Source organism: Bos javanicus, chromosome 1, assembly GCF_032452875.1.
Source record: "Bos javanicus breed banteng chromosome 1, ARS-OSU_banteng_1.0, whole genome shotgun sequence".
In the NCBI taxonomy this organism is placed as follows: Eukaryota; Metazoa; Chordata; class Mammalia; order Artiodactyla; family Bovidae; genus Bos; species Bos javanicus.
Window position 1 is genome coordinate 10,823,496 of NC_083868.1, and position 24,819 is coordinate 10,848,314.

Here is a 24,819-nt window from a genome sequence, read left to right on the forward strand (position 1 = left end):
TCTGGCAGCCATTCCTTACTTCCTTCATCACTTATTGAAGATAATTAGAGGAGAAAGGAACCTAGTCTTCAACCGGCTCAGCTCCATCATTTCACTGGCTCAAAGAGAGTATAATCTGCCCAAGGTCATGCATCTGGTTAATAAGACGAGAGACCGAATCTATTCTGGTGTCTGTGTATCCAGTAGTATTTGTTCTGCCTCCTTGCTGAGGCCAAGTTAAACCAAACTGGATTTTGGAAGCTGTTTATTCAGCTTCAGGACCTGTTCTTTGAAAATATTATGGGTACAAGAAATGGCCCTCTTTTAGCATATGTTACTCAGTGATAAATGCTTCCCAAGCTCAAAGACTCAACACCCTTGGACACTTAAGTCAATGTGAACGTATTCATAAAGGACATTAGTGTGAGCCGCATTGTGCATTTTGCAGGATTTTTTGTACATTTGTATTCTGCATTGCCTTAGAAATCATATGCGAACGCATGAAAACTGACAACAAACGTGCCTTCTTCTGTATAATTGCCATTCGCTTACTCTGCGCAGAACAAGCACACATTTCTCTGAAAACACAAGATAATAATACTCAGCTAGGTCTTAACCGTTTGTGAGGGATCTGACTTAGTGTTTAGCTCTGCGAATGTCAGTGGCTGGAGCCCTTCACATCATGCACATCATTAAGTCATCTCCTAAGCCAGAGGAGAGAATCATTTTCATGACTGCAAAGACACAGTTTATTTATTGCCACTCAAATATATATAGAAAAAAGAATAGAAGAGGAAAGAAAAAAGAATTTAATGAAAGATTTTGCAGATTTTTTTCCCTAAATTTGTATTATTACTCTGGTGTCTTTTGAAGACTGGCTTTCCTTTATTTCTCTTTCTTCTTTTCTGTTTTTTGAGACTCATTTGATCCTCACAATAAACTTGGACAAGTGAAGTAAATGTAAATAGTTAACCCCTTTATTCATCTTCATGAGCCTCTAGGAAGGCTGACCTTTTGTACCCAGCCCTGGATATGTTTAAATATGCTGTTCCATCTGCCCAATCTTGGCCTTTTGAGATCTTTCTGAGCTTCCAAAACCCCAACTCTCTTGTTACCTCTCCCTTAAAACTTTAATTAGCACAAAGCATCTGTCCACTGGTCATTTGGTTTAGACGTGTGTCTGCTGTTGCCTTGATGCGTGTGTGTGTGCATGCTCAGTTGCTCAGTTGCTCAGTTGTGTCTGCCTCTTTGAGACTCCATGAACTATAGCCTGCCAGGCTCCTCTGTCCATGGAATTCTCCAGGTAAGAATACTGGAGTGGGTAGCCATTCCCTTATCCATGGGATCTTCCTGACCCAGGGATCAAACCCAGGTCTCCTACACTGGCAGGCGATTCTTCACCACTACACTACCTGAAAAGCCCCCTTTGCCATGTACATGTCAACTAATTGCCATGTGCTAATTATAAGCTCTTTGAAGGGTGTGAATCAGATTTCTTCTGCATTCATTTCTCTTGAAACAAATCACTGGGTACAAGTAGGTATTACAAATACCTGTCTTCAGTTGGAAGAATTGTGGCTCTTGAAAACCACAGCATCCCTTGGAAACTTACTGGAAATTCACATTCTCTGGTCCCACCCCTGACCTCCTGATTCACCAATGCTGGGCTGAGAAACTAGCAATGTGGCTTTTAACAAGCTGTCTAGGTGACTCTGATGCATGCAGAATTTTAAGAATTACTGGTTTAGAATGTATTCAGTTTATGAAAAATTAAGAAATAGGTGAGGATCTATTCTAGCCCACCTATAAGCCATTTCGATTTACCCATACTGTTATGTCCTAAATCCACATGATGAAAACTATACGTCACAAAAAGTGTTTGACATAAACCTAATTGAAAAAATATATTTGATTAATCAACAGCAGCTCCACTTCTCAGAAGAAGATACATAGTTGCTAAGTAGTCCTAGATGAAAAGATGTACACCTTCTCACAGATACTAAAAGTCAAAACAACTTTTTAAATTATCAAATTGATAATTTTTAAAATCTGCCATACCCTGTCATAGCAAGCTAAGTGAAAAGAAACTTCCTAAGCTCCTGATCAGTAGATGAGTGTAACCTTCTTTTGGAACCACTTGCCTCTCCCTGATTAAAATGTACAGTCTTCTCTAATTTGACACTGTTGCCGTTGTTCAGTCACTAGGTCTGTCTGACTCATTTTGACCCCATGGACTACAACACACCAGCCTTCCCTGTCTTTCACCATCTCCTGGAGGAGTTTGCTCATACTCGCCGTATTCCTTCCTCCGGCTACCTTGGCCCGCCTGTGGAGAGGGCTTGAAACCCCTCAGTACTAGTTTTATAAATAAGCATCACTGCCTTTAAAACAGTGGCGCTAGTGGTAAAGAACCCGCCTGCCAACGCAGGAGACGTAAGAGATGTGGGTTCAATCCCTGTGTCGGGAACATCCCCTGGAGGAAAGTCAAAAGTCTTAGTCGCTCAGTCATGTCCTACTCTTTGCAACCCCACAGACAGTAGCCTGCCAGGCTCCTCTGTCCATGGAATTCTCCAGGTAAGAATACTGGAGTGGGTTGCCATTTACTTCTTCAGGGGATCTTCCCGACCCAGGGATTGAACCCAGGTCTCCTGCATTGCAGGCAGATTGTTTACTGTCTGAGCCACTGAGGAAGACCCACCCTGGAGGAGGGTGTGGCATCCCACTCCAGTATTCTTGCCTGGAGAATCCCCATGGACAGAGGAGCCTGGACAGCTGCAGTCCACAGGGTCACAAAGAGTCAGATACTTAACACAGCACACACACAGCCTTTAAAGCAACTATGAAGGACAAATGACATGCAGCAGAGCTGGGTTCCCCTTCTCAAGACTCCTCTTCAGTTTATATTTCTCTCATTTTGGAGTTCAGTGCCCCTAAAATTATAGGGAAATTGCCATATGTGATGTCGGCTGGAAAACGTTTCAAGAGACTTAGGTGGAAATGGTTTAAGTTCCAAGTCTAAATGAGCAGTGAACTGTTAGGCCATCTCTGTTTTTCCTTGCAAAATTTAATAGTCTCCTATAACCCTAGAGCTCTCAATTTCTTTGTTATTCTATAAAAAAGAAAGGAAATACTTCCTAATGCACTGTTGCTGGCCTCATCCTATTTTTTTAAGGTGGTTGTTGTCTGTCAAAACAAGTTCTTTGCAATTTTTTTTTTAATACTGAGAATGAATTCTTGAAGCAGACCAACCAAATTTTAGTGTTTTGAGGATAATAGTAATAATTACAGGAGTTGCCCCCTCAGTTCCCTGGTGGCTCAGGTGGTAAAGAATCTGCCTGCAACGCAGAAGACCTGGGTTCCATCCCTGGGTCAGGAAGATTCCCTGGAGGAGGGCATGGCAACCCACTCCAGTCTTACCTGGAGAATTTCATGGACAGAGGAGCCTGGCAGGGTACAGTCCATGGGGTCACAAAAAGTCAGACACAGCTGAGCGACTAACACTTACTGCTGAGAATCAATCTGAACATTTTCCAAACTGTTGTTGGCAATGGCAGTTATCATGAGGAAAACAGAAAAAGAAAAAAAAAAAAAGCTGTTTCAGGAAAACTGTGGGGTCTGGGAAGAGTTCCTTTTTAATCCAATATTCAGGCCCTGCTGGGAGATATTCCAAGTTTATAGGCTATTTATGGGCTAAATGTCTGCTTTATTTTTCTTGCCTTCCTTTTGTCAGAAAACCAATTTCTCAACACTTCAGTGCTTTCTTTCCTTCTTGATGGAGAAGTTTACTTATACCTGAGGTTCCTCCTTTTAGGTATGAGAAGAGAAATTAAGTTGCTTCAGTCGTGTGCAACTCTTTGCGACCCTTGTAGCCCCCCAGGCTCCTCTGTCCATGGGATTCTCCAGGTAAAAATACTGGAGTGTGTTGCCATGCCCTCCTCCAGGGGATCTTCCCAACCCAGGGATCAAAGCCCTGGGTCTTCTCTTGTGTCTCCTGCATTGGCAGGCAGGTTCTTTACTACTAGCGCCACCTGGGAAGCCCCTTACCTCCCCAGGTGATCCTTAAATATTCAAAAGTTTAAAAATGCATGCTTATATGAAACAGCAAAAATACAAGGAATTCTTAAAGGTTTAAGTTATATTTATGTTGGTCTTGAACACAGAAGAATGGCGATTGTTGTCATGGAAAATTAATATGTCCTGGTAAATTTACCATGTGGATTTCTAGTGGTGCTTATTTCCAAAGCAGTGATTGTGTAAAATATTAAAGTGAAGCATTATTAACCTTGAAGTTCAGATTCATTGAGAATTTGTTTAGGTGTGACAGGATTGATGGCTATGTTTTCTTTCTCCACGTTAAACTTCTTATTAGCTGTGAAAAGGGATTGGCATAAATGGCTTATTAACTTTGATTAACTATATCTGAAAGACATGAACAAGCATAGGGCAGGCTCCAGTCAGAAAATGCTGTCGCTTTCAATATTTTCCCCATTTCCTCTTTTATTTGATCTTTCAGAAACTGTGAATTTACTATTCTACCTACCAGAATCTTTTCTTCCCTCTTTAGATTTTTCACTTTCTGTATTATTGATACATTTTACTCAGCAGTTTAAGTGACAAATAGTAAAGCTTAATTTCGGAGGATTGTCAGAGAATCTAACACTAGCCCAGGAAGTGTGTGTCTTCTTAGAGAATTGGCAAAAAATTACCAAGACAAGGAACACTGGGTACCAACTCTAGATATGAGACCCAAGAGCATCTCGCTCTGTTAATCAACCGTGTATGTATTTTTTTGGATCATGAAAGTAGTAGTAAAAGTGTTAGTCACTCAGTCGTCGACCCATGGACTGTAGCCCACCAGGCTTTTCTGTCCATAGAATTCTCCAGTCAAGAATACTGGAGTGGGTTGCCGTTCCCTTCTCCAAGGGGTCTTCCTATCCCAGGGTCAAACTCTGATCTCCTGCATTGCAGGCAGATTCTTTACCGTCTAAGCCACCAAGGAATACAAATTATATTTTTTGCTTCTTAAAGAATCTCCTGTGGAGACTTGGCATAGAAATCATGCACCATCTGTTTTTTTCTCCCAGAGTGAATAGATGGCATAACTGCAAATGTCTTAGACACAGAGGATATGGTCATTTGGGTTTTTCCCTTCACCTAGAGTGAAGTCAGGTAGTCAAGGAGAATACTTTAGAACTTTCTTGGCAAATGGCCAGAAAAAGTAAAGAAAATGAAAAGCCCCAAAGGTCACATATTCTCTCCAACCTTGGACTGCCTCACATTTGCCAGAGATCACTTCCTTGTCATTTTTATGAGAGGGGCAGGACCTGAAATTCAGTACGCATTCTTGGTGACCCACTGGCAGTTTACCCTCCTTTTCTCATCTTCAGCTATCACCCTTCCAAAAAAAAAAAAAAAACAGAAGGAAGAAAGCAATAAAATCCCTTAGAGAAAGCTGTTCTGACCTTTGATCTTCCTTTGATCTGGATATGACTAGGTGGGTGTCTATTCCACTCAGGCTGCCATGATAAAATACTGTAGACTGGGTAGCTTAAACAACAGAATTCTTTCTCACAGTTCTGGAGGCTAGCAGTCCAAGATCAAAGCCTTGGCAAGTTTGATTTCCCCTGAGGCCTCGCTCCTTAGTTTGCAGATGGCTGCCTTCTCGCTGTATGTGAGTGAGAGAGAGATCTCTGGTGTCTCTTTCTCTTCCAGGCCTGTTCCCGTAGGGCTCCCTATGACCTCATTTTACCTTAATTCCCTCCTTAGAGCTCCTTTCTCCATATAGAGTCACATTAAGCATGAGGGCTTTAACATATGAATTTGGGGGAAACACAATCTATTCCGTAACGGTTGACTACACCATGCTTTGGGAGAGATCCAGTGTACTCCATGCTCAGTATGCCTCATCCGTCATTTCTTTAGTGCATATGGGTTCTTACATCCTCAGAAAATCGAGGGAAGCCATTAAAAAGTTTTCCCTCTTTCCTACCCAAAGTCATTGCGATCCGTTTTCTCATCAGCAGTCTTCCACTCTCTCTGTGAACTTCAAGTATAAAACCACTTGGGTGTATCAAAAGCCTACCCTTGACCTAGAAGGATGTGATGGAATTTTTAACATTTGGTTATTTGGCTGCATCAGGTCCTGGTTGTGACTCAGGATCCTTTTTTGTGGCTCGAGGGCTTCTCTCTAGCGGTGGCCTGCAGGTTTAGTTGCTTTGTGGCCTGTGGGATCTTAGTCCCAGACCAGGGATAAGAACTCATGACCCCTGAGATGACAGGCAGATTCTTAACCATTGGACCACCAGGGAAGTCCCTGATTGGATGGATTTTTAAATGTTGTCTCTTTTACTAATTTCTCCGTGTGTGCTCAGTCGCTCAGTCGTGCCTGACTCTTTTGCGACCCCATGGACTATAGCCTGCAAGGCTCCTGTGTCCATAGAATTCTCCAGGCAAGAATACTGGAGTGGGTTCCCGTATCCTCCTCCAGGGGATCTTCCTGATCCAGGGATCAAACTCGTGTCTGCTGCAGCTCCTGCACTGCAGGTGAAAACCTTACCACTGAGCCACTGGGGAAGCCCCACTATTCACTTACTGAGATAGTGTTATAGTTTCCTAGAACCACCAAAACAAATGACCGTAAACTGGATGGCCTAAAAACAACAGAAATTTATTCTTTCACCATTCCGGAAGCTAAAAGTCTAAAATGAAAGTGTCTACGGGGGCTTCCCTGGTGGCTCAATGGTAAAGAATCCACCTGCCAATGCAGAAGACACAGGTTCGATCCCCGATCCGAGAGGATCCCACGTGCCGCGGAGCAACCAAGCCCATATGCCACAACTACCAAGCCTGTACTCCGGAGCCTGGGAGCCGCAAGTCCTGAGCCCACGTGCCACAGCTACTGGAGCCTGGGTACCCTAGAGCCCACGGTCCGAAACAAGAGAAGCCACCAAAACAGGAAGTCTGCACACCGCAGCTGGAGAGTAGCCCCCACTTGCCACAACTAGAGAAAAGCCCTTGCAGCAATGAAAACCCAGCAGAGTCAAAAAAATTATTAAATTAAAAAAAAATTTGTTTAAGTGTCCCTGGGGCCATGTTCCCTCTGAAGGCCCTAAAGGAGTATCTGTTTTGTTCCTTTTCCTTGTTCTTACTGTTAGCAACCATCCCCAACAGTCCTTTGGCTTGTAGATACACCACTCCAGCCTCTGCCTGTCTTCACACAGCGTCTCCCCTTTATCTCTGTGTCTTCTCCATACGACCAAGAACCCACCTGACTCCCATGGTGTCCTCTCGATGCCATATTGGATTGAGAGCCTTACTCCAGTATGATCGGATCTTTACTTGATTCCATCTGTGAAGATCCCATTTCCAAATAAGGTTATATTCATAGGCACTGGATGTTACAATGTCAGTATTATTTCAGGGGCAGGACATAATTCAGCCCATTCCAGGCAGTTGCTTTTGTTGGTTTGTTTGAGGTGCATACCGCAAGGCATGCAGGATCTTGGTTCCCTGACCAGGGATTGAACCCAGGCCCCCTTGCAGTAGAAGCATGGAGTCTTAACGACTTGACCGCCAGGAAGTCTCAGGCAGTTTTATCTTTAATTTCCTTTGACTTCTACAATCCCAAAACATTGTCCAAGTTTCTTTCTAAAACATGATCAAATTTAAGTCAAAGGACTGCATGCATGTTTTTTGATGACCTCTTTTTTTTAATTTATGACCTCTTCATTAAAAAAAAAATTTTCCATATATAATTGGTTCAAATTGTGAAAGACTTTTAAAAATGCTTTGCATTTGCTTGAGGCTGATGAATAAGTAAATTTGTAAACTATGACTGTTTTAATTAGCCAGGGTTAATTAATGTTTACCACACTTGGAAGATGAAAAGACATGTATAAATGTACTGTAATATGAGTCATTTTTTAATTTGTTGTTGAAACTTAAAGTTTATTCAAATAAAGACTGCTTACATCACAAACGCACACACAATAAGCTGTTGGAGACCTGTGGTAATTAGTGTCGAGGGCTTTAAATTTTGAGGTTAATTATATTTTATTGAAGATGGTCATGTTTTAATACTGTATATTCAGAGAAAGCTAGTTATATTTTTAGTTTGATTGTGTAAAAGGGAGAGAGAATAGAAATCTGAGACCAAACTGGTAACTCTTTATACAGTATATCATAATCTAAGATGAAGTCTGTTTTTTGTTTTTATTTCTGAGTTTTTTATTTTTTATTTCAGAGCAGGGTAGAGGAAAGAAAAAGGTTACCTGTGCTGAGATGAAACTATCACATTTAAGCAGCTTTTTTGAAGAAAAAACATTGCTAGAATTCTATGTAAATTTTCAGCAGGAAAAACGTCAGGGGCTTGGATGAGATCTAATGCCAAGATTGGAAAGTGTGGAGATTAGAAACAGTTTGGAAGGAAAGACTAGGGCAAGATCTCCCTTAAGAGGCAGCAGGCAGCATTATCATGGAAACAGTTGTCTCACGCATAGGATGGTGAGGACATGGTTATCTGGGGTAATTTTCCAACATGTTCAGTGGAACACAGCTCTGGTTCACAGGTGACAAAGGAGAGCTGGCCTCAGGGATTACCGCCCCATTTTACCCTTCATCATTGTCCAAAGGGAGAGCATATTCAAAGGTAAATTACAAAAGGGTTAGAGCTCCACTTTATTTTTATCTCCTACACAATTTTCTCACTCATTCTTTGCATAAGGTTGCTTTTTTTTTTTTTAATCATCTCATAGGTGCTCATACTGAAATGATTTGACTTAAGAGAGGGGTGAGGGGAAAGACCTACAACTCTTTATTTTGTAGTTCTTAACAGTAACCACCATCTGATGTTATTTTTAACCATGGCAAAATTCTCTAAAGAATTTTCACTAAGCATGTGATGACACTTCACTACAGATGAGACTGTTCATTATCTAGCAGAATTCAATACATGATAAATCCCTTTGGGGGAATCTGATGTGAACTTTTTTCCCAAAATACCTGGGAAGATGGGAAACCTCCCATTTTCTTTCCCGTGCTTCCCTGTGGGCTGTTGCAGCATTTACATGCGTTCTCCAGACCATAGTTCCAGGGGCTCCAACCCTCTCCACCGTGATATGGAATATCACAGACTCCACACGTCTAAATAGAACCTGTCTTTCTGCCCCAGTCTGTGCTCTTTTGATGGACACAACTCAAGTCAAGAATGCAAATATTAAGCAGCCTCCTGACAGCACCTTTTTCCTTTCCTGGTCACAATCCCCCCTCCACACCTCCCACCACCTGCAAAGTAGCTCTTCTTGTTCTTTGTATCACGTCCGGTAGTGTCTTTCTGGTTTTACCACTTGTGTGCATTCTTGCCCACTATCTCACCCATTTTTGAATGTCAACATGTCTTTTTAGGATTTTATAATCCCCAGTTTCCCCCTCTGTCCTTTTCTTTATAATTTACCTAAAAACCAACTGCAGGCCACTCACTCAACGCATGGAATCCCCTTAGTCTGTATTTTGCTAACGGCATATTCTTCCTGCGGGCCAGCGTATTCTTTTGCCCTGTGTATATCCCACAAATTCCAAGTCCTTGGCTCCTGTCTAAGCTACTTCCCTTTTCATCTCCCTGTGTTCCAGGAACCAGAAGAGTCCCCACAGGCAGAGGCACCCCTTCCTCTGTACCTTGGTCCATGGACTTGTGTCCACTAGGACTGTAGTCGCTCTTCCTTAGCAAACCTGTAATGTCACCATCCCAGCCCCAGAGGCCCAATTTGTTTCTTTCTTGCTCTGTCCACACCCCTTACCAGAGCATTTGTATACGAATTACTTTTCTGCCCATCTTTTCTCTGGTGCCTTGAGCTTTGAGTAATAAAAAACTGCCTTAGTTGTTTCCTACACTGGCCTGGAAGATGGTAGGATTGCTCAACAGCTGAATGCGTGAATAAATAAATTAATGAGCTCACTAATTAATAATAAAATGATTTTAATTTTCTTGGCTCCAGATTAATTTTTGTAAAGTGAGTCCTTTCAGCCACACTTCATCTGCTCTATTAATACTTCCCTGAAGACAGTCACTTTCCACCCATCTCCAAGCTTCAGATGCCAAGCACTTTCCATCACCAGGCTTGGTTCCCCTGCATTGTAAGAGGATCCCAAAGTCCTCTAATGCAGGAGATAAAGGACCATTGCTGTCCTAAAAATGTTCCCTGCAGAACGAGTTTTCTGTTAAAACACAAATAGGCCAGTGTGCAGAAGAGCATAGAGGCCTGTGGTTTTTTTAATCTGTATAAATAAACCTTTCAAAATAGCTTCAACGTCTACAAACATGATACCTTGTCTACAGGAACAGGAGCATCCTCCACTATGATTTGTACTGGTCTTATCCACACTTGCCTGTGCTCCTTATCCTAATCAGCATAAATCGTAGGCTCTTTGGAAGTGAAGTCACCTATGTAGGAATGTTGAAAATGTTACTTTCTACCATGAGCTAGCCAGCCTTGCTAACCAATCCTTCACATCCTTCAAAATATAGGCATGCCTAAGGGATATTGTGGGCTCAGTTCCAAACCACCAGAATAAAGTGAATATTTCCATCAAGTGAGTCGTGTGAATTTGGGGATTTCTGGAGTGCATGTCAAAAGTTACTTTGTGCTGTAGTCTATTGTATGCAATAGCACTATGTCTAAAAATGCAGCGTACTTAACTCTGCCTAGAAAATACCTTCTTGCTTAAAATGGTAACCATCATCTGAGCCTTATCAAGTTGTAATCTTTTTGCAATGCTATTGTCAAAGATCACAGATCACCATCCAAATATAATACTTGGATTATATCCAAGAATATCCAAGAATTTTTCAAAAACTTTGAAATATTGTGACAATTGCTGAAATGTGATCCAGAAACAAAAAGTGACCAAATACTATTGGGAAAATGGAATCGAAAGACTTGCTTGACACAGGGTTGCCACAAACCTTCAATCTGTTTAAAAAAAAAAAAGGCAGTATCTGTGAAGTGCAATATAGCAAGGTATGCCTGTTTAGAGTTCAGTCAATTAAGCATCTATCAGATATGAATCAATTAGCATGCACTGTCTTTACTGCATAGCAGAGAATGACTGCTAGCTGTTGAGAAGGGCACAGCTGCCCTTTCCTTTGGATTCCTTTCATCCCCCTAGGATGTCTCTTACCCAAGTAAGAAAGATTCCTCTCACAAGTTTGGGAGAGGGTGCAGATCAGACAGGGCTTCCCTGGTGGCACAGACGGTAAAGAATTTGCCTTCAATGCAGAAGACCCAGGTTCGATCCCCGGGTGGGGAAGATCCCCTGGAGAGGGAAATGGCAACCCATTCCAGTATCTTTGCTTGGAGAATCCCATGGACAGAGGAGCCTGGTGGGCTACAGTCCGTGGGGTCATAAAAAGCCAGACACGACTGAAGCCACTTAGCATGCAGGCACGCAGATCAGACAGGACCGCAGGTACAGTGTGCAGGTTGGATAGGACACAGTGGTAGGGGCTTCATTCAGACCCCCTCCCTTGTCACGTGCAGCTGGGGGTACAAGGTGGAGCTGAAATCCAATCTACACATAGCATAACAAGCCTGTGCCCTTGTGACTCAGTCCCCAAAGAAAGCATCCCATGGGCTGGTAAGGGCCTGGCCTTTCTCAGGAGTAAAGGTGATGTTTTCATCTCCAGCTGCTCGCTCTTAGTTGGTTCAAAGCCCAGAGCCGAGGTGGAGAAAATGGGACATGATGGGTGGGTGCCCGGAACACCCCAGCACCTGCAGTGAAGGCTTCAGGGAAATATATGCTCAGACTGTATACAGCTGCCAGAATGACTGTGCATTTATAAAAAATGTATTCACAGGCAGTTAAACTGTCACTTGAGTACTTTGTAAAAATAATCTTCCTCCTCCTTTCTTGTGCTCACTAAAAGCTAAGCAATTTTTTTTTTAAAGGAAATGTGATACTGATCCAGATAGAGCAAACCTCAGGTTTTATTTCATGTTTCCAATTGACTATATAGCTGAGGACTTCGGAGTAAAAACAAACAATAAAGTGGACCCACTGCAGAACAACCTTCCAGAGAACTGAGAAATACATAGTGTGGAATGAACTGGAGAGAAATTGATTTCTTGTGATTTCATCTCTTTACGTCTTCAAATCTGATAACTCCAATTCTAGGCGCCTTCTTCCCTATTCCTGAAAAATTCAGTCTCCTTGACCACAGTCATAAAAAATTAAATAATGAAGTGATGATGGGATGAGATGAAATAGCTGATTCCCTAAAGAATAAAAAACTATTTTAAAAATTGCTCTTGGTGGGATGGCAAGTGAATTATTGTTTCTTTTATTTTCTCTATTTCTTGCACTGAATTTGACTGTAGCTAATTACTACCAAACTACATTTTTATATAAAGAGGAATCACAGTGAAGTTCTACCTTATGCTGGAGGAGGTTTGAAGAGAAAAATTCTATATAATTATGGGGACTTCCCTGGCAGTCCAGTGGTTAAGACTCCACACTCCTCATTTAGGGGCCCACGTTCGATCCCTGGTCAGGGAACTAGATCTCACATGCTGCAACTAAAGACTTGGCGCAGCCAATTAAATAAAATTTTGAAAGAAAGAAATTCCATATAATCATCATTACTTTGAAACTCCTTGAGCTTAGCCATAAAAGCATACATCTCTCAACTAGCCTAAGACAGCCAGTTTTTCCCCTAGCATGTGAAGAGATAGCTATTTGCTGTGTTGAAGACCACAAGAAATAATTAACTTGTGTGTAAGGGATGCAGGCATAAAAATCACATTTATTTTTATCTTAGTTTGTAGAAGACATATAGCTTGTATCTGCTTACATTAATGTACATAAATGTATTTTCACTATATATATACATATACATACATATACATATATTTTTTTTTTAAGAGTTTACTTTTGGCTGCATTGGGTCTCATTGCTCTGCACGAACTTTCCCTAGTTGTGGTGAGAGGGGGCTGCTCTCTGGTTGCAGTGCGTGGGCTTCTCACTGTGGTGGCCTTGCTTGTTGCAGAGCACAGTCTTTAGGGCACTTGGGCTTCAGTAGTCATGGCACACAGGCTCAGTTGCCCCTCAGCATGGGAGATCTTCAGGACCAGGGATCAAAACGGTGTCCCCAGCATTGCAAGGCAGATCTCTAACCACTGGACCATCACTATATGTATAGTGGTCACTGGACCATCAATATATATTCCTTCACTATATATATTAAGCAGAAGAAAGCACCCACATATGTACAGGCTAAAGCTGGCACTACAGTTTTAGTGCCATAGTACTGAAGGTTTATATATATATTTATTTATTGGGTTGTGGTACTTGGGATCTTCAGTCTTCATTGTAGCATGCCAGATCTTTAGTTGTGGCATGTGAACGCTTAGTCACAGCACGTGGGATCTAGTTCCCTGGCCAGGGATCAAACCCAGGCCTCCTGCATTTTAAGTCTTAGCCACTGGACCATCAGGGAAGTCCCTGAACTTTTTATAATAATGTACTTCCAGACTTAAAGAATAGTTCTGAAAACATTGCATAAAATTTCTTTTTTTAAAAGTAAGTTGCAAAAAAGATGGGAAAGGAGAGCTTCCCTAGTGGCTCAGTGGTAAAGAATCTGCCTGCCAGTGCAGGAGATGCAGCTTCAGTCCCTGGTCCGGGAAGATCCCACATGCTGTGGAGCAACTAAATCCGTGCACCGCAACTAATGAGCCTGTGCTCTAGAGCCTGTGCTCTGCGACAAGAGAAGCCACCACAATAAGTCCATGCAACAGTGAAGACCCAGCACAGCCGAAAATAAATTTAAAAATTCTTACAGCTAGGAAAAAAAAAAAAACCTAGTAATTTTGTACCTTAAAAAAAAAGTAAGTAATTAACTTGCAGACATCTTGGCCCTTTACACCTAAATTTTTCACCATGGGTTATTTCCTCAAAGCAAGGACATTTCTTTATATATGCGAGTCACAGCCTCAACACAGCGTACTACGAGATTCTTCCTGTGATACGTAAACTTGGTTTTTAGGCTACATTTTAGAATATTTTTCCCCGAAGGGTTACTTAGACTCCCAACTACCCAGCCAGGCGGGACCAAGACTCCTAATGTAGTTGGAAATACAATCAGGACGTTGGCAAAAGTTCCACAAGTAAACATGAAAAGGAACTCTTCACTCTGTGTTTAGAAACCGGGGAACCTGACTGACATCAGAAATCTCTTGATTTCTGACTGCCGTGGGTAAATTCTAAGTTCTTTGATCTGTGTTGTTTGACAGTCGAAAGGAAATTTCTCTTGACAAGGGACTTCTGTATCCTCCATCTTAAGCGAAACGAATGATGCTTCAGGAAAAAATCACTTGCAATAAGGAATGTTCTCACATATGATGTGCAGCTATGTCTGTATCTCCCTGGGGACACTTTGTTGCCATAAGTGGACAAAGCATGCTCCATGTAAAATCCATGTCCAAGAAACCACTAAAGAAAAATAAACCCCGACTCAGACAGTGGAGTCTGAATTTTGAGACCATGAGAGATTTTTTGGGATTGATAGTGTAGCTAAAAATAAGAGGACTGACCCAGTTTGCTGGGAGGTCAAAATGAAAACTAGATTTGTGTAACAGTATTGCTTTGTGATAATATACCTCATTTTTTCCTCTTGTTGGAACATATGGCAGCATTGACTATTTAAAGAGCTCAAGATCCAGAGCAGTCTAAATTATCTTAAATCTGACTCAGAATCAGTGAAACCTGATGATTGTTCATGCAGCACTCATATTTATGCCAGTCTACCAGAGGAGGAGAAATCTAAAAAATGTGGGAGGTGGATGAGAGGAGAAACTGCTGTTGAGGGTAGACCATCACAACAGGAGTGACAGGTAAGGTCTCACCTAGAGAAGGGAGCAAGCTTCCCCGGTGGCTCAATGGTAAAGAATCTGCCTCAGTGCAGGAGACGCAAGAGAGGAGGGTTCAATCCCTGGATCGGGACCCTCCCCTGGAGGAAGGCACAGCAACCCACTCCAGGATTCTTGCCTGGAAAGTCCCTATGGACAGAGGAGCCTGGCGGGCTACAGTCTATGGTCTCATGTAGAGTCAGACATGACTGAGCGATTAAACAACGCGGGAACTAAGATCCTTGGAACAATTAAGCCCATGTGACACAACTAGAGAGTCCCTGTGCCCCAACAAAAGAATCTCAAGTACTGCAAAAAGACCCGGTGCAGCCAAAGAAATCAGACCAGATCAGTCGCTCAGTCGTGTCCGACTCTTTGTGACCCCATGAATCGCAGCATGCCAGGCCTCCCTGTCCATCACCAACTCCCAGAGTTCACTCAGACTCACGTCCATCGAGTCAGTGATGTCATCCAGCCATCTCATCCTCTGTCATCCCCTTCACCTCCTGCCCCCAATCCCTCCCAGCATCAGAGTCTTTTCCAATGAGTCAACTCTTCACATGAGGTGGCCAAAGTACTGGAGTTTCAGCTTTAGCATCATTCCTTCCAAAGAAATCCCAGGGCTGATCTCCTTCAGAATGGACTGGTTGGATCTCCTTGCAGTCCAAGGGACTCTCAAGAGTCTTCTCCAATACCACAGTTCAAAAGCATCAATTCTTCGGCGCTCAGCCTTCTTCACAGTCCAACTCTCCCATCCATACATGACCACAGGAAAAACCATAGCCTTGACTAGACGAACCTTTGTTGGCAAAGTAATGTCTCTGCTTTTGAATACGCTATCTAGGTTGGTCATAACTTTCCTTCCAAGGAGTAAGTGTCTTTTAATTTCATGGCTGCAGTCACCATCTGTAGTGATTTTGGAGCCCAGAAAAATAAAGTCTGACACTGTTTCCACTCTTTCCCCATCTATTTTCCATGAAGTGGTAGGACCGGATGCCATGATCTTAAGTTTTCTGAATGTTGAGCTTTAAGCCAACTTTTTACTCTCCACTTTCACTTTCATCAAGAGGCTTTTTAGTTCCTCTTCACTTTCTGCCATAAGGGTGGTGTCATCTGCATATCTAAGGTTATTGATATTTCTCCCGGCAATCTTGTTTCCAGCTTGTGTTTCTTCCAGTCCAGCGTGTCTCATGATGTACTCTGCATATAAGTTAAATAAACAGGGTGACAATATACAGCCTTGACGAACTCCGTTTCCTATTTGGAACCAGTCTGTTGTTCCATGTCCAGTTCTAACTGTTGCTTCCTGACCTGCATACAAATTTCTCAAGAGGCAGGTCAGGTGGTCTGGTATTCCCATCTCTTTCAGAATTTTTCACAGTTTCTTGTGATCCACACAGTCAAAGGCTTTCGCATAGTCAATAAAGCAGAAATAGATGTTTTTCTGGAACTCTCTTGCTTTTTCCATGATCCAGTGGATGTTGACAATTTGATCTCTGGTTCCTCTGCCTTTTCTAAAACCAGCTTGAACATCTGCAAGTTCACGGTTCACGTATTGCTGAAGCCTGGCTTGGAGAATTTTGAGCATTACTTTACTAGCATGTGAGATGAGTGCAATTGTGCGGTAGTTTGAGCATTCTTTGGCATTGCCTTTCTTTGGGATTGGAATGAAAACTGACCTTTTCCAGTCCTGTGGCCACTACTGAGTTTTCCAAATTTGCTGGCATATTGAGTGCAGCACTTTCACAGCATCATCTTTCAGGATTTGAAATAGCTCAACTGGAATTCCATCACCTCCACTAGCTTTGTTCATAGTGATGCTTTCTAAGGCCCACTTGACTTCATATTCCAGGATGTCTGGCTGTAGGTCAGTGATCACACCATCGTGATTATCTTGGTCGTGAAGATCTTTTTTGTACAGTTCTTCTGTGTATTCTTGCCATCTCTTCTTAATATCTTCTGCTTCTGTTAGGTCCATACCATTTCTGTCCTTTATCGAGCCCATCTTTGCATGAAATGGTCCTTTGGTATCTCTGATTTTCTTGAAGAGATCCCTAATCTTTTCCATTCTGTTGTTTTCCTCTGTAAGTAAAGTAACAGTTTTAAAAGATAACAAAAAAAGATGTTATAGCTGGACACAGTTGCACAGGAGCCCCACAGTGATCTTAACCTCCCAGCCTTGCCCAGCAATCAACTGGACACCACAAAGGTTCTCCCCCAGATCGAATTTTAGACAAATTCTGCTCCATTGAACTACAGGGCAGTCCATGCTTAGAGGTAAGTTCGTTCGGTCTTAGGGGAGAGCGCAGAAAGGAAGGATGTCCTTTGGTGCCCTCTGCGTTTTTAAGTACATTCTTTTTCTCAGCATCTGAATAATAATAACCTGTTTCCTGAACACTTTCCTGCTCTGGCTCCTATGTAATTTCCTGCCTGACAAACAGTCTGGCAAAAAAAAAAAGGCGGGGGGGAGAAATTCATAACTAGTCTTTCCTGCAGTTTTCTGGTTCAGAAAAATTTTATCATGATGGTAGCTTGAAGGCAATAGGGTGGGTTGGGTTTATGAACATGCCTTGAAGGTGTGTTGGCAGCCAGGTTTCTTCTGCGACCTGGTTTCTGGGCCATACTTACCTTTGACACCTTGCTTTGTTTTGAGGCCTGTCTTCTGTGAAGGGGATGCTGAGGCCATTGTGCAGTGATGCCTTTGTATAGATATACCTTAGAGCAGTGGTCAGACTATAATGTGCTTAAGACTGGCCTGGGATCAGATGTACCATGCTAAGTGAAATAAGTCAGATAAAGACAAACTATATGATGTTACTTCTGTGCGGAATTTAGAAAATGCAACGAACTAGTGAATATAACCCCAAAAAAAGCAGACTTCAAAATAAGAACAAACTAGTGGTTACCATGGGGAGAGGGAAGAAGGAAGGGGCAATATAGGAGTAGGGGAGTAAAAGGTACATACTATTAGGTATAAAATAAGCTACAAGAATATACTGTACATCACAGGGAATATAGCCAATATTTAATAGTAGCTGTAAATGGAGTAACCTTTAAAAATCAGGAATCATTATATTGTACACTGTATGCTAAAGCTGAAACTCCAATACTTTGGCCACCTCATGCGAAGAGTTGACTCACTGGAAAAGACTCTGATGCTGGGAAGGATTGGGGGCAGGGGAGAAGGGGACGACAGAGGATGAGATGGCTGGATGGCATCACCGACTCTATGTATGTGAGTTTGAGTGAACTCTGGGAGTTGGTGATGGACAGGGAGGCCTGGTGTGCTGCAGTTCATGGGGTTGCAAGAGTCAGACATGACTGAGCGACTGAACTGAACACTATACCGGTGCTGGAAAAAACTGAAGGCAAAAGAAGGGGGCAGCAGAGGATGAGATGGTTAGATAGCATCAGCGACTCAAATGGACATGAATTTGAGCAAATTCCAGGAGATAGCAAAGGACCGGAGAGCCGTCCATGGGGTCACAAAATGTCAGACATGACTTAGCGACTGAACAACAACGTATTATACATCTGTAACTTATATAATATTGAAAATGGACTATACTTCACAGTTTTTTAAAAAATTGCCTGGGGACCATGTTAAATGTGCAGATTCTGTTTCCCTAGCTCAGGCTGGAACCTGAGATTATGATTTCAACAGGCTCTTGGGGGATGCCCACATACCAAATAAGAGAATTCAAAGTGAAGAAACTATGAAGACCATCTATCTATCCAACTCCTCCTAATTTTATAGATGAGGAACGCAAAGCTTAGGGAGTTTCTTAGACCATGGTCACATTGAAAGTAAAAGTGAAGTCGCTTAGTCGTGTCCAACTCTTTGTGACCCCGTGGGCTGTAGCCTACCAGGCTGCTCCGTCCATGGGATTTTCCATGTAAGAATGCTGGAGTGGGTTGACACTGCCTTCTCCAGGGGATCTTCCCAACCCAGGGGTCGAACCCAGGTCTCTCTCATTGCAGGCGGATGCTTTACCGTCTAAGCCACGAGGGAAGCCCAGTCATGTTAAGTACCATATAGTGAACAGCATGGTAGTTATATGCTAAGCCATGAATCAGACATGCATGGACTGTGATTGGAAAATTAAATCTGATCTCATAGTCTTGGTGTGGGCAAAGTGCCTAGCACAGATGACAGCAGATTTATAGTAGAGCTTCTCAACAGGGAAAAAATTACATCCCTTTTACAAATATGCCTGCTGCATCTGTGGCGGTTGCAAAGGGTGGGGTTGGGGGAAAATGCATTGTTCAGAGGTGTGGTCCTCAGTGCTTTCAGATACATAAGTAATTATTTATTAAAATGTAAGAAATGATTACATGAGACTCTCCTGTTAGACAAGGTTGAAAAAAAATTTCCATTTGGAGGAGAGGCTGCAGATAAATGTGTCTGTTTCCACCAGAACCAGAAAATAGGAGGGAAATGCTAACAGTGATGCAAGTTCAATTCTATATGAAAGAAAAACCAGCAAGCCTAGGCATGTTCACCAGTCTCCAAATCAGACCTTTACTAGCCGTGTTTCACAGGGGGGAAGACAAGAGGTTGGACCTCCTCTGTATGACGGAGGTTCCCTCCCTGCCCCAAATGTGTTCAAAGGATGGAAAAGGTAGTTCAGTAATTACACCTGAAGCTTGTAGAAGAACTGACTTAATGTTTATAAAGTTCATTTTCATGAAACCTTAAATGTGGCAGTAAAACTTTTAGGAGGAGTGAGGCAAGTGGATTAATCATTAAAAGGACCTTTTCCTATTCAGAAGCCCTTTTGTTGTAGCCACATGTTCCAGGAAACACACTCACTCAGAAGGGCAATGCAGATAGTGGAGTGCAGTTTATTACACCGGCGGGCCCAAGGCAGAGTCTCCTCTTAGCCAAGGACCCCGACCAGCATTTGTGAAAACCTTATATACCCTAAATGTATATGGTTCCCTGAAACTAGTTTGAACAAAGGAAAAAGAAAGATACAATCAAAGTTAACCATGATCATATGCCTTAAGCCTAGGTAGTTAACAGTGGACAATTATCAATAGGCCTGTGGTCATACCCCAGTAAGCATTATAGAATGTATGATTCTGTTCGGTTACACAGATAATTAGGCTATTAATTAGGGTATTTTTTTTAGGCAACAGAGAGCCCTGGGGCTCTTCCTTCCAGGGGCCTGGTTTTCCAGTTGGTATGTCATCTCCATAGATACTGGGCATATAGCTCAAAGTCCACAGTCCAGCCCAAGATGGAGTCCTGCTTTCAAGATAGAGCCTGTTCTGTTTCCTTCTTCACTTTTATGAGGCCACTTCTCTCAAAATAAATTATCATCGTAGTCTACTGCTTCTCCAAGAACAAAATATGTTAGTTATTTGAAGATGAAATCAACCAGGGATCTCTTTTGATGTTGCTTTTTTTAAAAATACATATTTTAAATATCTTTAATGACAGCTATGTGGTGAGATGTTTTGTTTTTCTTATTTGCTAGAAGTATGCCTGATATGGTCTTGCCAGGTGGCAGTGGTGGTAAAGAACCCACTTGCCAATGCAGAAGACATAAGAGATGGGGATTCGATCCCTGAGTCGGGAAGATCCCCTGGAGGAGAGCATGACAGCCCACTCCAATATTCATGCCTGGAGAATCCCATAGACAGAACAGCCTGGCCGGCTACAGTCCATAGGGTCGCAAAGACTAGGACACAACTGAAGTGGCTTAGCACGCACGCACGCACATGCCTGATATATATCCTCAAAGCATTTTTGAAAGGGCAGCATACAATGGGTTTGATTGCATGTTGAATATCTGAAATTAACTTCTTTTTGTTGTTTAAACTGCAGGTTAAATATTACCATCACTGAATTTAGTTGAATATTTCCACTTTTAACTACAAGGCTCATAAGCTCGGGTATTACAGAAGATATTTGACTACAGAGGTAACTGCTGTAATTTGGGGCAGTAACAATTAGCTTTTAGGAAAATAAAGAGTCTTGAGAGAAATGTGCCTAGTCTTTTAGTTTAATATAGCAGTTGGCAAATGTAGATGCTTAAAAGCTTTGAAATCCCAATATATGCCATCAAAGTGCTGTAATAAAATAATAAATTAACTCAGATAAAAAGATTATCCATCAGGGCCACCAACATAGTAGAAGTGTGGTTTCTCTGTGATCAGTCTGACCATAAAATTCAAAGATAAAGTTTCACTCAGAATGAACAATGAGATAATTGCATTTAGTTCTGGATTTTTTTTTTTTATCATAGGAGGAATTGTTTGGTATGAATTGTGTTAACAGTTGGTAAAAACCCGAGCCCTTAATAATGTCAATTAGTCGGTGGCTGTCTTAGACATTTTATGATCACAGAATTGAATCCTATTCCCGCAAACGGTAATCCATCATTTCCACCCTCTTTTCCTCCTGTAAACACCACGCTGACTTCATTGTTCCAAGTGAGATGACCAGAGGGGGCTGTTTCTAAATCTCCTGTGTCACATTGAGATAGAAAAGTGGATTTCTACTTTGGTACCAAAAATGTCTTTCACGTCTAAATGCTTTTCACTCTACTGAAAATGTAATGTTTCTTGAATATTTCATTCTTTCATTTTCTGAAAATGAATATAATAAACCAGGAAAATTAACCACCATGGGGCTCTCTACATTTTAGTGGCCATTTGGAGGAAATTTTCTGCCAACGGTATGAGAGATAAAAGAGAAATGAAGGAACACCATGATTTGCTGCAATCTGAAATGCTGTGCGTGTTTTATGAAGCGCAGATGTAAGATTTTCCACTGTGACAGCTCCCTTGTTGTTATTGTCGCTCAGCCATGTCCAACCTCCTTGTGACCCTATGGACGGTAGCCTGCTGGGCTCCTCTGTCCATGGGATTCTCCAGGCAAGAATATTGGAGTGGGTTGCCATGCTCTCCTCCAGGGGATCTTCCCAACCCAAGGATCGAACCTAATGCTTCTGCATTGGCAGGCAGGTTCTTTACTGTCTGATGGTATGTTTTGAAAGGAGATGCAGCAGAGGAGAAAGACGGGATATTTGGGTTGAGAGCCCATGAGGAATGTTGGCAGGCAGGGCTGTGTACCCCACAGAAGAGAAGGCTGGCACAGAGCTTCATGTCTGCAAGGCCACACCCGGCAGGGCTAGGGGCTTGTTGCTTTGTTGCCTCAGAACACGTATCATGCAGCCCCTGGGAGCATTTGAGGAAGACGGATTGTTTTCAAGGCAAAACAATGAGAACTGTTCAGGAGTGGAGCAAGCAGGCAGCCTGTTACTTACGCTTTTCTTGTTCTTAAACATGTTCATGGAAAGACTAGAAATTCACCAGATATGTCCTTCAGCTTGAAAGAAACTATATCTGGCTTACTAAGCCCAGTGCACTGCAAACACCCCACCGAAGCATCCTATCCATTCCTCTATGATCCCTGTCAACTAGGAGAATCTACCTGTGTCTGGAGGGAAGGACCCTTCCAGGTTTCTCACTAGGGGAAGTGGTGCACCTGGTCAGAGCATCCACCTTGGTCTAAGCCATCCTCCCAGGGCTCAAATCCCACCTTGGGCATTGCTAGCTGTGATTCTGTGTAAGTGGCTTATCTACCGTGTGCCTCAGTTCTCCTGTCTATAGGATGGAGGTGATAACAGTACCCACATTGTAAATAAAATCGTGCCTAGCAGACAGCAAGCGGTAGCTGCTGCCACTGCTTCTGTTGTAATTGTTGCTGTTACTCACCCAAGACATGGCTTTTGTTTGGTTTAGATGAGCTGCTGCAGAAAGAACAGAACTACTCAGATGATGTCTTGGCCAACATAATCAGTGAACCGAGGATCAGCTACGGCAATGATGCTCTCATGCCATCTTTGACCGAAACCAAAACCACCGTGGAGCTTCTTCCCGTGAATGGCGAGTTCAGCCTGGACGACCTCCAGCCCTGGCATCCTTTTGGGGTTGACTCTGTGCCCGCCAACACAGAAAACGAAGGTAAGAAGCCCAAGAGGGAACAACAGTAGTCTGGTACATACGTAATCTCTCTCACATTCCTAAAGGGTGACTTTCTATATGAATTTTTTTTTAATGCTTTCTCACCAAGAAGTATTTTGTTGGTTCTGGAATGAAAGCACAGTATCCAGTTAGTGTCCTTGAGACAGTGGCCTCAAATGCCCACCTTCAAAGAAAACAGGTGATGGAATTACGGAAATCGCAGTTCACTCAGTGGACAGAGAAATTTCGATGGGGCCTGTATAAATGGAGGTTTGAAAGGGACCCAAAAGGTCCTCGTCGGTTATTCATTTTAATGCATTAAATTTCAGATTGCATTAAATGTGAAAGGCAAAGATAGAGAAACACTCAGGTCATGAAATGTAATTTTGCTTAAGAGTTAACACAGTTTGAGGTTTAGAAAGTTAAATACAAAGCATTTGTCAAAATTAAAAAGCACATTAATCTTAATGTTACTTCCTTTGATAATTCAAAGAAACAAGATTTTCTCTGTCAATAAACTGGCACAATGGATTATATATATACCTTCTTTCGCAGGGATTTCTTAGCAAAACTTTTCAAATAGTATCTATTGGGCAGAGAGAATTTTTTAGTTCTTATTCCATTACATGTTCCAGAAGTATGAAATTTCAAACAGGGGAACACCTTGATTTTGAGATACTAATAGTTTGTTTTTCAAGAACACAGGATTTTATCTGTCACTCTTCTTTGTTAAAGTGACGACTTTTGATGGCAATATTTGTAATATGGATATTTGTAGTATGGATACCTCAAAATACAGTCAGGCACTCCTCCGACTAAATATAAATCCAGTTTTAGACCTTAAGTGCACTGGAGCAACTTTCTTTAAGAACCATTGCAAAAAATCTTTAACATAGACTGCTTTCATAAGAGGGGTAATCACCACAAATTTGTTTTATTCATTTGGAAAAAGGTATCTTTTGGTAATCATATCAGATACAAACAGCAATGTTATTTATAATATAAAAATAATTAAGACTACCATTTATAAAAACAATTCTAAAATGGAAAAAATATAAGGAGATTTAGTATCAGAGCTGGGTGACTTATGAAATTGTATTATTACTAGAATGCTACTTGTGTCATTTTTTTAAAGATAAATATATTTTGGTCATTTAAAATCCTCATCATTCAATCTCAAATGAGAATTGTTTGTGAAAAATGTCCAATCTCATTTTGTAAATAGAACGCACACAAGATTTCCTCTTTTTTGTTAAGATAATGGGTTGTTCAATTGACAGAAAAATAGGTAACATGTATGAGGTCTCACAAACTTTAGTAGCAAATTGCAGTCCTTTATGCCCTTTTTATACCAAATAGTGTTAAATGTGTAGTTTGTCATTTATGTCCAGGTTTTAGCTTTTAAGAGAAAAACTTAAATACATAGATTATTCTCTATTTTTATTAAAAATTACCCCTGCCACTGAGAACTTATTCATCTCCAGTGTGCTTCTAAAATTATAAAGAATTGCCTATCAATTGCTTATAATTTAAGACCTTTCACATATCTTTTAAGTATATATTTTCCATAAATGAAATGTTCCCATTTAATATTTTCAGTTATGTATTGATTTTGGAAAAGTAGGATAAAGCGTACTTTAGAGTTTACCTAAATCATTTTTATGAACACACACACAAGTAACAGAGACTATAAATTGTAATTTATTTATGGGTAAAGTTTATGGTAAGAGATTTATAAAGCTAACAACAGAAGCTGAATTAGCAGCAGAGTGAAATTAATTCACAGATATTAACGTTGATGTTTGTTGTAATCTTCAGTATTTCCTTTAAAAATGTGAATCATGCAAAGCTTAATGAAGATAAAGATACTGTAGCCCTGTTTATGTTAACTCTTCAAATTTAGTGAAGACAAAGAAGTGCAGTGCATAGCTCCACACAGCACAATAGAGAATAGCAAAAAGTTATA

At 41.5% G+C, this 24,819-nt stretch overlaps 1 protein-coding gene across 7 annotated transcripts in view; it reads left to right on the plus strand.

The window, feature by feature from the left end:
• APP (amyloid beta precursor protein) overlaps positions 1 to 24,819 on the plus strand; it is a 312,159-nt gene that overhangs the window by 257,686 nt on the left and 29,654 nt on the right. For all 7 annotated transcript variants that reach the window (XM_061424251.1, XM_061424401.1, XM_061424605.1 and 4 more), the window contains one exon: positions 22,632 to 22,853. In XM_061424251.1, coding sequence (XP_061280235.1) covers positions 22,632 to 22,853 — 222 coding nt within the window. The remainder of the gene's footprint in view (positions 1 to 22,631; positions 22,854 to 24,819) is intronic.